General features: G+C 32.0%; 4 protein-coding genes across 5 annotated transcripts; 1 reads left to right on the top strand and 3 right to left on the bottom strand.

The window, feature by feature from the left end:
- Window positions 1-1,380: 1,380 nt before the first annotated feature.
- Window positions 1,381-3,513, bottom strand: LOC100796891 (glycine-rich protein A3). Its single transcript, XM_003537664.4, has 3 exons — window positions 3,221-3,513; window positions 2,411-2,730; window positions 1,381-1,893 (listed from the first exon to the last, which is right to left on the bottom strand). Exons 2-3 carry the CDS (start codon window positions 2,691-2,693, stop codon window positions 1,646-1,648), a joined length of 531 nt encoding a protein of 176 aa, XP_003537712.1. The 5' UTR covers window positions 2,694-2,730; window positions 3,221-3,513; the 3' UTR covers window positions 1,381-1,645.
- Window positions 3,514-4,779: 1,266 nt separating this feature from the next.
- Window positions 4,780-11,134, bottom strand: LOC100796362 (F-box protein SKIP31). 2 transcript variants are annotated; one of them, XM_041006660.1, is made up of 11 exons: window positions 9,324-11,134; window positions 8,970-9,179; window positions 8,727-8,800; window positions 8,253-8,328; window positions 7,897-8,007; window positions 7,333-7,507; window positions 7,092-7,213; window positions 6,884-6,944; window positions 6,725-6,785; window positions 6,035-6,067; window positions 4,780-4,950 (listed from the first exon to the last, which is right to left on the bottom strand). In XM_041006660.1, exons 1-11 carry the CDS (start codon window positions 9,399-9,401, stop codon window positions 4,803-4,805), a joined length of 1,149 nt encoding a protein of 382 aa, XP_040862594.1. In that variant the 5' UTR covers window positions 9,402-11,134; the 3' UTR covers window positions 4,780-4,802. The 2 variants fall into 2 exon arrangements, with proteins under 2 accessions (XP_040862594.1, XP_003537711.1); XM_003537663.5 differs by lacking the exons at window positions 4,780-4,950; window positions 6,035-6,067 and having other exon boundaries at window positions 6,479-6,785; window positions 9,324-11,114.
- Window positions 11,135-11,287: 153 nt separating this feature from the next.
- On the bottom strand, window positions 11,288-12,315 carry LOC100306154 (SWIB/MDM2 domain-containing protein). The gene is made up of 2 exons (NM_001251491.3): window positions 12,027-12,315; window positions 11,288-11,917 (listed from the first exon to the last, which is right to left on the bottom strand). Exons 1-2 carry the CDS (start codon window positions 12,210-12,212, stop codon window positions 11,702-11,704), a joined length of 402 nt encoding a protein of 133 aa, NP_001238420.2. The 5' UTR covers window positions 12,213-12,315; the 3' UTR covers window positions 11,288-11,701.
- A 1,580-nt stretch (window positions 12,316-13,895) lies between these two features.
- LOC100795307 (upstream activation factor subunit UAF30) lies at window positions 13,896-15,962 on the top strand. The gene is made up of 2 exons (XM_003537661.5): window positions 13,896-14,492; window positions 15,594-15,962. The coding sequence occupies exons 1-2, from the start codon at window positions 14,220-14,222 to the stop codon at window positions 15,717-15,719; spliced, it is 399 nt and encodes a 132-aa protein (XP_003537709.1). The 5' UTR covers window positions 13,896-14,219; the 3' UTR covers window positions 15,720-15,962.
- The last annotated feature ends 685 nt before the right edge of the window (window positions 15,963-16,647 follow it).

The raw sequence follows: 16,647 nt of genomic DNA, 5'->3' as shown, positions 1-16,647 counted from the left end.
ATCTCGACTCAATTTTATTTATCCTAAATCAATAAAAAAATATTTATATATTAAAATTACATCATAAATGAGTTAAAAATTAATTTTAGTGATATTTTAATTTTTTATAGTAAACATTTAGTTTATTTTTAAAAAATCAAATATTAAACTAATGAAACATACGACAAAAATAAATGCAAGTTTTTTTTCTTGCTGAATGAAAATTAACTGCAAATCAAACTACACTTAAAAAAAAACAAAATATTAAATAAAGATTAGATTATTCATTAATTTCACATATTTTTTAGTCTCTAGAATATGATTTTTTAGTCCCTATCATTTACATTTTAATTCTCTTTTAGTTCTTAGTTTAAAAATGATCTTTTTAATACTTATAATTTGTATTTTAATTTTTTTTCCTATAGTTAAAAATGATTTTTTTAATTCTTGTAATTTGTATTTTAGTCCTTACTACAATATATATATATATATATAATTAACTACAAATTAATTATAAATTATTAACTATTTTTTTTAGTACTAAATTGCTTGTCTTTATGACATTTAGCCAAATTGCAATGAAGTCAAATTGCAATGATTCTTGTCCATGGAAAACCATAGCCATTTTAGCCAAAAGCTTGCTACTAATTAGGAGGTTTGGGCTATAGGGAATAGGAGGACATTGAATGTATGAGCAAGTGCACGGTATTGCAGGTATTGTTTTAGTACTAAGAAACTTATAGTTCCATCTCAGAGATATTTTTACTCACCTATCAGACTTTGTTGTTGTGATTGTCTACTAGGGACCGCGCTTTTGGCCAAGTAATTATCACAATTCGAATAAAAATTGAACAATTGAAAAAAGATTAAGGATTGAAATTTGATTAAGAATAAAGATAGAAATTTTAGTTGGATAAAATTCAGACTTAGAAAACTTTTAGGATTGGGGGTTCAAGAACAAGGTATATGAATCTAACTAATTAATGACAAGAAAAAGGTCGTGTCAAGTATCAAACCCTTTTGAAGTATCCCATTTCAAATAGAATTTTGTTAAGCAGTGGGTAGAAAAAAATTTTACATAGACAACAGGAAAGCATGGCTTTGACTTGTCACTTAGCCCAACATCCAAGTTTTTTTATGTTGAATATGAACCAATAGTGTACTGTCTCCAACAAAAAATTATTTTCACCAGAACACTATAGTCTATACATCCAAGTTTCCAAATACACGTAAAGTCTTTATATGAACGACTATAAAACATATTACGTGTATTATATTACGTGTATTTGGAGACTTGTATAGACTATAAAGACAATGAATGTGATGACTCCGTTCTGTCTAAGAAAGCCAACAAAGGCTAAAACTAAAAATGGTATACAAAGCAAAAAAACAGAAAAGGCATGAACAAGTCAATGCTTTTCTAAAGCAACTGCAAGCTCGCACATAATATCCAGAGCATCATCTATTTGACGTTCACTTTCTAGAATAAGCACTTTCTAGAATAATAGAATATGAACGGGATGATACATCTTTGACTATAAAAAAAAATACTAGAGTTCCACCAAAATATAGATGGACATCAAACAAAGTAGAGTTTATTATAAAAGCAATGTGCAGCAGCATCCAGAATCGCGGTTTGTATGTACAGAAAATTAATATAATATCATCACTTCCACTTCTTGAACATACCCTTGCCAAACTTCCCATGCTTAAATTTCCCATGCTTGCCGAACTTTCCATGCTTGAACTTGCCATGATGTTTGAATTTCCCATGGGGCATGTGTCCATATCCTCCATATGCACCATATCCATGGTGGCCATGGGAAACATGGTGAGCCCCATACGCAGCTGCTGCCGCAGCAGCACCACCAGCAAGCAATGCCCCCATACCGCCGTGCCCAGGCGCATGAGATCCTAATGACAAATCACTTAAGTTAGATCCTTTCAACCATGTTACTATAAATATAGTCAGCAGAAAAACCTTTCCAATAGGCAATGCACAAGTAAACTGAGTTTGAATAAAATACAATCATATAAACACATAGCAAGTTTCAAACATAATAGATGACAGCCAAAATAAATACAAAATTAAACTACGATAACAATTGAGGAGAAAAATGAGGGGGGATAATGCATTCACAAATCTAATTACCAGTTACCATTTACCAAAGGTTCAAGTTAGAAATCTCACTAATTATGATTTTTTTTCAGCTAAAGGCTAAACAATCCGCATGTGATGTGGAATTTGCAACGTAAATCACACGTATTATATACTGGTTTAGAAGACACCAACACCAGTATCTCAAATCTCAAAAAGTTCCAGTTAAACCATTAGCCCAAAGTAGTTTCAAGAGTTATACAACGGAATTGTAATAATTAGTGTTGCTGATTAAAGATTTAATAATGAAGAATAAAATTCGAGAAATCATACCATGTGGAGCAGATGATCCAGGATAACCATGTGGAGGGTAACCAGCAGGGGGGTAACCACCAGCAGCAGGAGGATAGCCAGCAGGGGGATAACCAGCCGGAGGATAGCCACCTTGTGGAGGGTAGCCATGAGCAGGTGGGTACCCTTGGTAAGGAGGGTATGCCCCAGGAGGTGGAGGGTATGCCCCTGGAGGGTAACCATGAGCAGCTTGAGCTACTCCATGAGCCAGATGTGAGAAAACTCCTTTCTCTTCTTCATTGTGTTTGTCCTTGCCACCTCCCATCTTTCAAGGGAAAAACTGATGATTCAGGATCAGAAACCTGCTAATTCAAAAAATTAACACATTGATTACACAACCACGAGGAAAAAATCACGCATAGCTTTACAAATAACAATATAATGGGCATTCTCCAATCCAAGCCATAAATATTAAACAATCCCCGAGCTGATCTTGCAAGCAAAAGCAGAACTTTTGTTTTCATTATTGACTAAACAATTGCGAACACATAGGTGATGTATTTCAGGAGAAACCATATCATCTAACCTAAGCATCTCGAAATTATTAAATTGAATTATAAACTATAATAAAGCAACATTGGTTGGTCTATGAATCAACAGAAATGTAACACATAAATACAACATATTGGTTTGGTACATACATTTAAGAAGAAGAAAAAAATCAATGGTTTTCTTCAAAAATAAAAAAGGAAGAAATTCATATGCAGATCAAGAAGGTAGAAAACATATTCCACTGAACGATTGGACAGTTACGGGTAATTGGAAAAGGATAAAGAGAAAGAAGAAACTCACGGATTTAGATGATTTTGCAGAAAAGCGAGGAAGAAACTGAAAATTTGGAATTGGAATAGGGATTTATTGTGAACAGAGGAGAGAGGTGTGCGTTTTATTTATTGATGAATGAACGAGCGCCAAAGAAACGAGTTAGCGTTACACGGCAGCGACGCGTCTAGGCATGCATTTGAACCCCTCATATAGCGACACGTGGAAATTCCCACTTTCGATAATAATGATTATGATGATTATTATAGGAACAGGATATATTCTATAAAATATATAAAAAAAAAAGGATCAGGATACTGAAAAAAAAAAACACGCACAGACACGTTACCTTACTTAAGGAAATAAATTTATTGATTAGGGGATGGGACCTAGAAAGCCACCTGCTACTTGCTTCACCTTTTCCTTAAAACTTTTTTTTGTTTGCACGGGGAATTTATGTATGGAATTAATGGCAAAATAAAATTATAAACATTTTAAAAATAAAAATAATAAATTATGAATATTTTAAAAAGTCATGTAATTGTTTTATTAATAATAAAAAACATATCGATACATTAAAATGTTTAAACTTTTACTTTGAAAATCTTAAAGAATAAATTAATTAACAGAATATTAGTTGAGTGATGATTTGTAAATACTCATTTAATTTTGATTGATTTGAATGATTAAATATTTAAGAAAAAATATATTTATGAGCGGAAAAATGTTAATATAATTAAAGCAATATTTGATTAAACATATACTATAGTTTAAATTTAAGAGAAATATTTAATCAAATATAATTGAAGATAAATATTTAATCAAATTTAAGAGAAATAATTAAATCAATATTTAATTAATATATATTTATGAAAAAATCTATTTAATTAAACATATACTATAGTTTAAATTTAAGAGAAATATATTTGAAACTAACTTTTTGAAAGTAAAAATTTATTTTAATTAAATAATTTTTTCATTAATACGTATAAATTATGTGATAGTTTTGTAAATATATAAGAAATAAAAAAAAACATGAGCTGGATTGAATTGGATCGGTTAATAAAACCAAATCCAATCCAATGCAATAAAATATTTCATTTTTTTTATCTGTTTGATTTTCAATTCTTTGGATTTTTTTTGTTTCTCATTAGATTGTATATTTTTTTTTTTACTTCAAGATTGTATAGGTTATGAGTGTCCCTAATTCTCTTAAAAAAAACGAATGCCCCTAATTCTGCCTACTAATGCATGCTATAATCTCAGATTAGTATGGCTAATGATACATCATTTTGTTAAGTGGATATGAAATAAATACTTAAATTTTGTTAAGAAAGGGAATAAATTTCTTTGAAGAAAAAAGTTAATGTAACGTTTTGTACGAGTGAATAAATTCATTGAGAATCTTACTTTTAAGAGTGAAAAAATTTATAATATTTATGCTATCACTTTCTTTTTTCTATATCAATTTTGCTTGATTTAGGGAATCCATTTATATATATAACAAGGGAAAGAGAAACTAGACCGCTATAATGCGATTTTTATTTTTATTAAGAGGGTATCTGATTCTTATATATAATAATATGAGAGGCTCAGAAATACTCCCTTGATTTTATGTGGTTTTATTGTTCACAATTTTAAGAAGTGGTGGATGCTTGCCTACTATCCGACTTGGGTTTACAAGGTCTAATAGGAGAAAGTCACCTGATATCATTGAAAAGAGGTTGGATGTGTTTTGGCAAATAGTCCTTGTTGAAGACCTGGAAAGAGTCATGTGTATCAAATCTGACTAGACAAAAAGCAAAGGAGAAAAAAAAACAAATTGTACTGATTTGAACAAGTATGGCTTGATAAGGAATGTAAAGAAGTGGTCTATAACTCATGGCTTATGGTGGAAATGTACCTAAGAACATGGCTCGTGTTGGGGCAAATTTGGAGGCATGGGGTGAAGAATTATTTTGGCAGATTCTCAGATGAATAAAGGAGACATGAAGAAGAAAAAAAATGATATCCTTCAAAGATAGCAAATGGGTGCGTAGGAAGCTAGCCAACGAAAGCTAATTGAACTACTTAACCAGGAAGAAATTATATGAACTTATATGTTTGCATACGTGTTCGAAACACACTTATTTACTTAATTTCCACGTCAAGTTCTTCAAAAGATGCAAAAGCTTATAGTGCATTTGTGTCTGCATTCTCCTAAATGCAACGCGAAAATAACTCTTCCTCTGCTTTGTAATTTTTGCATTAGAAAGTGTATTTTTTCATTCAACATGATTCTAACGCATTCCCAAGCATGTACTAAATGTGTGTTTAAAGACACATAGAATCACGTTGAAAAATCATGGTTGCCTTAAAGCTACTCTTCATTGTTGTGAAAAATCATGATGAAACATCGTGATTTGGGTCCTTATCACCCATCCAAACACATTGTAACTTCTTCCATAGTAAAGCTTCTCACCAAAAAAAAAAAAAGAAACAAAATACAAAGATTAAATATGAGGTGGGAAGAGTATTTGAAGAGAAAGAAGGCAAACCAGGAGTTTTATCAAATTATTTCTCCATTTTAGTTACCTCTTACCCACATCATTATCATTATCATATGCATCCTAAAACAAGCTTCAGGTTTTAATTGTACTCAACTTTGTTTTACATTTTTTGAAATTTTTGTCAAGATAAGATAATTCTAGCTCTAGATATTCTCAATAATGCTTATAAAAAAAAATACTATCAATAATGCTTATAAAAAAAATACTATCAATAATGGAGCGCAACCGCCAACAATAAAATATTTACTACCTTCTTAATAAAAAAAAGTGGTGCATTCGTTCCAGATAGACTTACCACAAATGCATTGGTGACTTTCGAGTGTTTTCACTACATGAGAAAAACAAGAGCTAAGGTCTTTTGACTAATTATAATGTAACGCCAAACAAGTGATAAGAGAAAACTTTGAGAACGTAATTAAAAAATTGAATAGAGGGACTAACTCTGCAAATTATATATATATATATAAAAATATTATAATTCATACTAATATAAGATTGTCAAAAATATCTAACTCAACATGATGTATAAGTTATTGTAAATCCCTGATATTGTCTTCAATTTCAACGGATAAAAAAAATACCAATATAAGAATAAATTAGATTTCATTAATTTGAAAAGTACAAATACTTAATTTAAGCAATTAAAATTTAAAACTATACGTGCCAAAGTCACCTATGTTCATACAATAGGTAGTACATCGCAATTAAGCCTTTGAGTGGGAAGCAAGTAATACGACTATTGACAAAATCATTTTGGTGCATACCAATCTAAAAATGTCACACCAATGATCACTTTTGTAACATAAAGAACCAACAATTGCAGTAACGAGAAAAGAAATTGTTACTACTGAAATTCAACTGAGACTAAGGAAATATTCTTCTACCAAGAGAAACTGCAAAATATTTAATGTTAGATACTAATAGGTAAATGATGAGACATAGGATCATCCACTCTAGAAGAGCTCAAAGTGGGGATCAGCAAAACCTCAAAGTAGCTTCAAGCTCCTTTTCATCAGCACAATTGTATCCCAGCAAATAAGCTCGTGCTGTTAAAATGGATAAGATGAGTCAGAATAATGAGATGCAGGTGCAAGCTGATTCCCCTCAAAAGAAAAGGGATCCAAAGCCAAAGAGACAAGTTTACCAAAACGGCCAGATCCCATAAATGGCTCTGCCTCATCAGCCACACCACCTTGCTGCTGCTCCTGAAATTTCAAAAGAATAAGAAACCATGAGGAAGATAAATTATATAGAAACTGACATTAACTTAATTTTGATAAATAAGTTTAACTATAACTTTAAGTTTACAGTAAACAATATACAAAATTATGTCAGAGGACTTTCAGACTTACAGTATCAGGCTCCATTTCTTCCGAAGGTGACAATAATCTATCTAAACAGTGCCCTGATATTGTACAGACCAAAAGCCCGTTTGTGGGATCCATAACTAATTCTCTGCATGTATCGTCACAAACTACAAAATAAATGCAAATTATAAGCTCTACCCCAGACCAAAAGATTTAAAATTTAATGTTAAAAAATTCTTTAAGTAATTAAAGCACAAAGGAGCATGTCATAGTTAATGTTTCTCACCATGAACTTGTCCAGTCTTCTCACAAATAAATACATCTCCAATATGGTAGTAAGAGCACGTTTCCCCAGAACAAGCATGATCAGTCACCACTGTATCACTTAGACCCCTGCTGCTTTTCCATGATGACACTTGATCAGCTAATGTTTTGTCAAGGATTATCCTATCGTCCTTCAACTTCACATGCAAAATATACGGGGAGAAATAAGAAATGGTTAAGAGGCATCTACTTTATAGAGGTATAAAAAAAGCAAATAGATGAAAACTTAAAAGAGGTCATAATATTGAAGATACAAATTTACTTTGTGACACAACATTAGCAAAACATTACAAATATCAATTAGGATAGATACACTAAGAGCACAAGCAAATACGCTTACTATATAAAATTAACATCTATCCCTTTCTCTTCCCCACTTCATGTGAAAGAAGGGACGGCTGGGAAGCATGGAAAGTTGTATAAGGACAATCAATGTTATATGTTAATCTACCTTTGTTTTTGAGATAGCTGAAAGGTCTAAATATATCAGTATATATTTCCACACTATGATAGTTTCCATTATTACCTGTGAAGGATGAGGTGCTTGACTTCGCTTAGCTGCTTGCATTTGAATGTAGTACTCCTTAAACTCATTTTGGCAGCTTCTAACAAGTTCAACCATGTCCTCTCCATCACGCTGCATAATGACAGCACAAAAGGTGAGATCCACAAATAAATTCACAAAGCAAGGTTGACTAATTCCATTTCAGTTTCCAAGAAAATGAAGTTTGAAATGGGTTCAACCACTTGAGTTTAGTATGTGTTTCAGACTTTCAGTTAATGCCATCAGCATGCTCACCCAAAGATCACCAATTGATGAATGCACAAAAGAGAAAAATGAAACATTACTACAACAAACAGAAATGTAAAATGTGCACACACCTGAATGTATAACTTTTTCCATGGGCATTCCCTTAACTTCCTTGTAGGGGGAAGAATGCCCCATCGCATACAGTACCTGAACAAATTTTACCATGACAATAGGCATAAATAAGATTCATGTATTTTAATACATATCTTTAAACAAGGAAACGTAAATAACAAGAACTATTGAAATAGAGGAGAACCAACTCCTCAAAGCCAAGCTGATAAAATAGGGGGGAGCCTCCACTTCAAATGGGGGAGTTCCGTCTCTCATACCCAGCAGATATGGGACCGGCACTCCTGAGTCAAGTAGAACATCAACACTGGCTAATTGACTGAGATCAACTCCCAAATCAAAACAATATATAATTCAAAAACCAGTCCATATAACCTATCCTATCTGAAGCTAAATCTCAAACAAATATCATGTCAACAACACTTGAAAAGTTTCAACTTTGAGTAGCAAAAAGTAATACAACAATATGTACTTACAAGCGACGCCATAATGCCTCATCCGATGCAGCATAATTCAAAAACCTACAAACTAAGGAACAAGAAACAAGGTCCTGCACCCATCACAAAACCAAAGTCAGCTAAGCTAATTCATTTACCAAGGCAGACAAGAAAATAAAATCCATATACATAGAGAGCCACAATTAAAGGGATTTCTCAGTTAAAAACTATTAAAAAAACACATTTCCACACGCGCACAAAAAAAAAGTGCCAAGAGGTAACCTCGGAGGACAAAAATTTAAGGATATGATTGAAAAGCTCAGGTGGGATTTGACTGAAATAACCAGTCTCAATCCTTCTCAGCACCACCCCATTACTGACAACAATGTTCTTGGGCGCAGATGATGAATCAGAACTTTGTTTTTGCTTAGTAATCTCATCCTCCTCCACGCGCTTTCTCTTTGCTTTCGGTTCCTCCACATTTTCCTCTTCCTGCAACAACAGCCGCTCAAATTAAACCCACCACGCCACCATTTCCAATAAAACCAATTAAAAAACAAACCTTTTCTTTCAAAACCCTAATCTACCATTTAACACGCGAAAACAAAAAATTAAAATCATGAACAATCGGAATACCTTGTCAGAGACCTCCGAGAGGACTTCTGATTCCAGAAATTGAGCTAGATTCTCGTCTTCGTCATCGGAAAGAGTCATGTTGTCAATGAAACCCTAGGAAGGTGCAGAAAGGGGATTCGCAAGAGATCGAAGGAAAATCGGAATTGCAGATTGGCCGGCCGGAATTTGAAGGACGGCTGTGGATCAGAAGGGAGCGGCAAAAGAGGATAGGTGATTTGATGAGATAGATGCAAAGCAGAATGGACGGTTGGATTTTCTCGGATCTTTTCCTAGCTAAATCTAGATATCTTCGGAATTGAAAAAGTTGTCGGTCTTTTTTTTTTTGGTTAAAAAGGTTATAGTATAATTTTGTATTTATGATTTATGTTAAAAAATACTATCTTAGTAGATATTATAGTTGTTGCATAAGTTCTTTTACATTCAGATAGAAGAATGTATTTAATAGAAGAATTTGGGATCAATTTTCATTTTGTGTAAGTTTCTTTTGTATCAGTCACACAATATGATTCAAAGAATTAAGAGACTCATAATTTTTAATTTAAATAAAAAATATATATATCATTTTTTTATTCCTTTAAATTTAAAGTAATTTTTTCAATGCCGGTAAGATGTTCTTTTTTAAATTATGAGTCAAATAACAAATAAAATATTCATAATTTTTGACATCTTTATCATCAAAATTTAATTTTATATTTTATATTTAAAGTATGATTTTATGACGGTTTGAAACCGTTAGAATTACCTTAATATAAGCAAGTTAGAACTATTGGTGGATTTTTGTTTTTTTTCTGACTTAATTATAATAGTTTTTAACCGTCAGAAATATACTTTAAAATATAAAATAATAAACAAATTTTAACCATAAAAAATTGTCACAAATTGTGACTTTTTATTTCATGTTTTACTTGTGCTGTTGAAAGGAATTAAAAAGAATATGAAGGAGTAAAAAAATAATTTTAAATTTAAAGGATTAAAAAATATTGCTCAAATTTAAAGGATTAAAAACATAATTAAGAAAATAGTATATAATAAATTATTTTATAGATTCTCATAATTTCATTAAAACTTTAAATAAATTATCATACTTAAAAGTTTTTTAAAAATATACATTTATAAATTAAAATAAATTAGTAATTAATGACCTTTGAAATTGTAGAGGCAAACATTATTAAAAACAACTAGTTTATATTTGTTTGCAACCGCAAACAATATGATTCATGTCAAAGTGGATTAGAATGTAGCACATAATTTATTTTTATTTTTTGTTGAATAGAACGTAGCACATAATTTAAAATAATATTTTGTTTTAAGTTTCTCTTCCATCTCATCTCTACCTCAATTTTCTTCCTATCTCTCTCATTATTTCTCATCATATTTATTATTTTCTTTTCTTCTTTTATTTTTTCTTCCATCTCTTTTTCCACTCATTCACTTCAAAAATTTAACATACTCCTAACGCAAATGGCTTCTATTTTCACATCCAATGCAGTAAATGACATTGTAAATGGCATTCACATTGAATGGAAATCCTGCTCTCACAAAGCATTCATGTTCAACGGGAATTAACGTTAATTCAACACGCTACTAACCTATTGAATTGATTTCCCTAAGCTGCAAGCAACTTCAACTTTATAAAAAAATGATTACCATGCTTTTTAACTCTATATCAAGTATTGCACTACCATATCTTATTATATGCTAATTGTCAAAATGGATTAATCACCAATTTACATAATATTATCTTCAAATTTAGTTATCATTTATCTAACCAGTTTAATTATATACAGGGAGTATAGTAATGCTTTATTTTGGTACATTAGAAAGGAAACAAAGAAACTAGGAAGTAGTAACTAACAGTCAATAGAAGAAAACTGATGTTTATGCCACATGACATGCAGCCATAGAAAAATGAAAGAAAAAAACTCCAAATCTAATACCTTTAAAAGAAACAACCACAGAACTTCTACAACATCTTTGGCTACTGTTCATAGTTCATGACAGCACTTCATACAATGAAATGCTAAATTATGGTTGGGTGGTTTGAAGATAGCAAGCAAGCATTGCAAAATTGAAATGAGAAGATGACCATTCTTTTTTTCTTTTTTTTGCCATTTCCCCCACCCATTGATGGGCATAATATCTGAATTGTTTAACTTCTATGGCAACAAACAAAAGATCAAAAAACAAAACAGTTTTTGCTGTTCCTTGAACCAATGAACAAGCATATCATGTAAGTAATGGATGCGCTAAAATTATTGTGAAGACAACAACACACAATACCCAAACCAGTCACAACAGGCTAAAATTTTCAACTTTCAAACATCAAACTTAATTGGGTCATAGAAGAAGGTGATTTCAAAGCATGTGCAAGTCCTATCCTACTTCTTAGAGGACTTCCCTTTTTTTTTAGGGCCTTTCCCCTTGGTGGCGTCCCCGGAAGAATCCCCAATACTACTGTCCTTCACATTAATCGCGCCATGACCGAATTCCGGAGACAGTATCTTCGCAATCTCAGGAAAACCAACATTGTTTCTGCCACGCAACAGTGTCTGCAAATTCTGCTCCCAAATCTTGTCCTTCTTAATGCCGGGACTCTGCACACCACAAATCACTGTCAATACAAAACCCTAATTTCAACATTACTAACCACAGTGTTAAATAAAATTGGGGGGGAGGGGGGGGGGGGGGGATGTGTGGGTGAACCTTGAAATTATAGAGTTTGATGAACTTGGAGAGAATGAGAGCGATTTCGGAACGAGATTGGCGAGGGATGCCGAGGAAGGTGCAGAGCTCGCTGGAAGATTTGCGGATCTTGGTGTTGCCAGTGCCGGTGATTTCCTCCACCGCTTTCGCCACAGTGGACATGCTTCTCCGACCAAACGACCCCATCTCAATCTGATTCGCTACCTCTTGCTTGCGGCTGCTCCCACCCTTCCTTCTAACTTATAGAAATCAACAAGAACATTGTGTTCGTAACAAATAATTTTAAAATACCTAATATTGAAGGAGTTCATTTTTTATTTTTGCTGTGTAAGTACTATAAAGTATAAAGTATAGACATAGTATTTATTTTTTAATTTTTTTAGTTCAGTATATTCTTTAAAAAAATAATGGATATATACTATCGATATAAATTATCAAACAATTGAAATTCATGCCTAAGCTATATTTTAATATAATTGTTGTATTATAAAAACTAACAAAATTATCATAAGCTAGTTTCTGATTGTAAATGCGTATTTTAAATTAGAATTGAATGATCATGGATTGTAAAACTTACACGGTCAACATATTAGAATTATAAACTATTCTTATTATTATGATTTTTAAGATAGGTTATTATAAAAGATTACAAATTTATCATAAATCATCATTTATGATTAAATAATGTGGTCGTATCAAATTATTGTCATAACAAAATTGAAATGTTAATTTTATTAATTTTTAGATAAAGTATTAATATTAAATATTATGCCATTATGATGTTTAAAATTATATTCAATTAATTGTTTTACACTATATTTTACAAATAATAATAATTAAAATTAAAAATTTTATAGATGTGTAATTAAATTTAAAAATAATTTACTACACTTTGTTTCATTAATAGTTAAGGATAAAAATTATATATATATACATACTTTATTTTTAAATTTAGTTAATAGGACAAAAATGATTAATTTTTTTAAAATATATAATTATATTTAAAATGATTAATTTCCTGAAAAAAATAGTCATAATATTATATTTTAATTAATAATTAAAGAAAAAAATAAGAAATGCTTAACCGTTGATGAAGACTTTACCTTTATGTTGATTGGATCCAAAGATATTTAATAAACATAACTATATTCAATAAAGAATTAAAATTCTTGCATTAATCTTTTAAATTGATAAGTTATATTAATATATATGTATATAACTATTTACATTAATATATATTATAGTATGTATACCATAAATATATTAATATAAATTTACATTTTCTTATTTCAAAATATGTTTACAAACTAAATCTTTAGTAAGTAATAAATGTGGTATTTAAAATATAACGATTTCTTGGTTTATTTTTAGATACAACAAACTGCACATTAGTCATTTTTGTTAAAAAAAAAATTATGTGGTTTATGTTCATGCAAATAAAGTAAGTGCTAGAATAAAATTGTTCTGGATATTGTTGTTAGAAAGAAAATGACAATGGTATCCAGGGAACAATAATCCAACATTATATAAGAGTGCATGAATAATTAAGAACTTTTAAAAAAAAGTAAATTTGCATATTAATAGAAAACAAAAAACCCACCTTGAATCAGACTTAACCAATTTCAGGTCATTAACAAAAAAAAAGAGACTTAAATAAGACTAAAATCTGACGTCGGACATCCTCAATTTAATATGGAAATGAAAAACAAACGTAACTTATGTGTCTGCCACAATATTTTCACTATGCTTTCTATATAGAATAATAATAGATAGGGTCAGTTACAAGTAGGGGTAATCTATTACCCGTTACAAAAGATGATAGATAAAAAATCACGTTAAATCTAAAATAAAAGTTAAAAAAACTGTTGGAAACAATATCATCAGGAGGCACAGGCGGGAAACGGAGGGGGAGAAAAACTCACAAAAAGAAAAAACTCATTGTAAAAATTCAAATGTAGGCGTTGGGCACCACACGAATTCGAGCACGTCAGCCTCTACAAACTCATCAGCGGCTCACGACCAATAGAAACCAGCCACGTCATCCCTAAATGTAAGAACCGTAACAATGGAAAAGTACCGTGGGATCATCGAGGAGGGAGGAAGCCGAAAACCTCAACTCTCACACTCTTATTACTCTCCCGCACTCTAGGGTTTACAGAATCAGAAAACGAAAGAGGGTTTTAGCGAACGATCATGGCATCTGCTAGGGTTTTCGGAGCGATCGCCGGGAGAGCGTTCATGGCCGCGGCGTCGAAGAGTTCGGCCAAGAAGAAACCCGTTCCGTCCGGCGGAGCCGCTGCAAAAGCCGCCGTGAAAAAGCCGGCCGCGCCTAGGACCACCAACTCCGGCATACAGAAGGTGGTTCCGGTGTCTTCCGAGCTCGGAGACTTCCTCGGCGCTCCTCAAGTGTCGCGAACCGACGCCGTCAAGAAAGTCTGGGCCTACATCAAGCTGCAGAATCTTCAGGTCTTGTTTCCGTTTTCGTTCAATGCTGCTGTCTTTCTTTACGATTTTCGTTTTTCAGTTTTTTTTTCTTCCATTTCTCGGTAGAGCTTACTTTTCACACTAAAGATAAACGTGTTTGGGTTGTATAGGTTGATTTGGTGCTTATTATTATGTGTTAGGTTTTCATTTGTGGTGATTGCTATATTGTGTTTTGCTTATTATGTTAGGTTTAACTCTTGAATTTGTGTTTGTGCTTGTTAAGTTGGGGCTGACTAGTATTGTTGCAGAACTGAGGCTATTCGTTTGTTTTTGTGCTTCTCTGTATGCAATGTTGAACGTTATCTCTGCTTCATATAATTAGTGTACTAACGAATGCAATGTGATGACATTATTTTGTTGCTTTTGGCATTTTGCACTTTAGGGTTTAGGCTCGTAGCTGTAATGTGCTTTCAGTATGCTGGGTTTTTTGTTGAAACCACTGAATGTTTGTAAAGATGTGAATAACTGAAAGCTATATTTTGTTGCTTTCCATTTAATGTGAAAATTTGGATCCGATTTTTTCTAACGTGAAGCAAAAGCAAACACACTGATTGTCCTTGAAATTCCAAGGGTTACTGTTGGAATAAGTGAGTCATTTTAGCTCTCTTTCACTTGATTTTACACTATGCACCCAAAGGGGTTGAAGGGAATGATTATTTGCAAAGTCATGGACTAAAGTGAGACTAATTTCAGCGACTAAAATAGGCATCGTTTTGTATTAAGATAGTTATTATGCAATAATAATATGATTTTTGGAAGGGGGATATATTATTTGCGAGCTGGTTTTGGAGTGTCTCTGTTTGATCATGATCTTTGAGATGCTTGCTGCTTTAGTTCAATTGTGAGCTGCTGATAGCAATCTCGATCATTGTTGGCTTTTTCTCTTTTTATGCTGGCATCTTTCTGCTGTATGTTTTTCCATTTTTTTTATTTGTTTTGTATCATGGAAGTTTTCATGGCATTAGTTATAGAAGTAGGATAATTTATTTTGTTTCATGGAACCTTTTTATCTTGTCCACACCGTTCATGTCTTTTCATTGTTGGCTGTCTATACAATGGCATGACAGAGCTATTCTTTTGCAGAATCCAGCAAATAAGAAGGAGATCTTTTGTGATGAAAAGCTGAAGACCATTTTTGAGGGGAAAGATAAGGTTGGGTTCACAGAGATTGCTAAATTGCTGTCTAGCCATTTTGTGAAATCTGGCTGATATTCACAGCTTTGATGGTACTGTTAATGATTATAACTTGTTCTAGTACATTAAATAGGTCATTTTGTCTTCAAGTACGTGGTCTGTGACCAAACCGGTAAGAGACATGGAAATTTGTGGTATCAGACTTAGGGTTTTTTGAAAGTGGTGTTATTTTGTCAAAAAAGAAGAAAGTGGTGTTATTTGCTCCACTGTCTTGTTTCACATTTTTAGGGTTTTAGTATATATGGATGATATTTCCAAGCCTGTGTTCATCATCACCATGGTTATTCAGCTATTCATGATTTTACATTACACGATTTGATATATAGGTGTTTGCATCTGAGTCAAGGATATGTGTTTTCCAACAAATCAACGTAAAAAATTTCAAAATGAACAAACAAGTAATTTTTGTTTCAAAGTTGATGCATGTTCACAACAGTGAATGCTCAACCAAACAAGCACATAATTTGACTATCCAACAATTTGCATCACATGAATCTAATGACTTTGAATCGTGCTATTCATGAACTAATGTGATTCCATATCACCCATATAAATTACTCGAGTTAACGATTCATTATTTTTTTTGCTTTCACTATTCTTTATAAGAAATTGAAAAGTAAACTATTAAAGGAAAATGAACTGAATTGTCATTCTCTCGTTCTGTGTTGTATTCGGCTATTTCATTATTTTCAGTTTTGTGAAATAAGGGCTTAATGTCCGTTATTTCTAACTTCGGTTTGTGATCGCTTTCTAAATTAAAATTATTAGTGTCATATATCATGTGAGTCAATGGGACTAGCTTATAAGCTAGCATTCAAACTTTCTCAGTTATATTCACATCAAGAATGTGGATGAAAAAATAGCTTAAGTCTAAATTAAAAAAATGACAAATTAAAGCCTAAAAATATTAAATTGAATAAAAAGAAAAAGAAAACATAAATTG

Source organism: Glycine max, chromosome 11, assembly GCF_000004515.6.
Source record: "Glycine max cultivar Williams 82 chromosome 11, Glycine_max_v4.0, whole genome shotgun sequence".
In the NCBI taxonomy this organism is placed as follows: Eukaryota; Viridiplantae; Streptophyta; class Magnoliopsida; order Fabales; family Fabaceae; genus Glycine; species Glycine max.
The sequence above is the reverse complement of the archived record's forward strand: the minus strand, read 5'-3'. Positions and strand labels throughout refer to the sequence as shown.

What these genes read in the sequence shown, in the direction of transcription:
- LOC100796891 (XM_003537664.4), bottom strand. Translation starts at nt 2,693, where the DNA reads ATGGGAGGTGGCAAGGACAAACACAATGAAGAAGAGAAAGGAGTTTTC. An exon ending in TGGATCATCTGCTCCACATG is followed by an intron (nt 1,894 to 2,410) that starts GTATGATTTCTC and finishes ATTTGTCATTAG; the next exon opens with GATCTCATGCGCCTGGGCAC.
- LOC100796362 (XM_041006660.1), bottom strand. Translation starts at nt 9,401, where the DNA reads ATGACTCTTTCCGATGACGAAGACGAGAATCTAGCTCAATTTCTGGAA. An exon ending in GAAGACTGGACAAGTTCATG is followed by an intron (nt 7,214 to 7,332) that starts GTGAGAAACATT and finishes TTTATTTTGTAG; the next exon opens with TTTGTGACGATACATGCAGA. An exon ending in AAGTCACCAATGCATTTGTG is followed by an intron (nt 4,951 to 6,034) that starts GTAAGTCTATCT and finishes GACTCTTTCCAG; the next exon opens with GTCTTCAACAAGGACTATTT.
- LOC100306154 (NM_001251491.3), bottom strand. Translation starts at nt 12,212, where the DNA reads ATGGGGTCGTTTGGTCGGAGAAGCATGTCCACTGTGGCGAAAGCGGTG. An exon ending in TCAAACTCTATAATTTCAAG is followed by an intron (nt 11,918 to 12,026) that starts GTTCACCCACAC and finishes TGTGGTGTGCAG; the next exon opens with AGTCCCGGCATTAAGAAGGA.
- LOC100795307 (XM_003537661.5), top strand. Translation starts at nt 14,220, where the DNA reads ATGGCATCTGCTAGGGTTTTCGGAGCGATCGCCGGGAGAGCGTTCATG. An exon ending in TCAAGCTGCAGAATCTTCAG is followed by an intron (nt 14,493 to 15,593) that starts GTCTTGTTTCCG and finishes ATTCTTTTGCAG; the next exon opens with AATCCAGCAAATAAGAAGGA.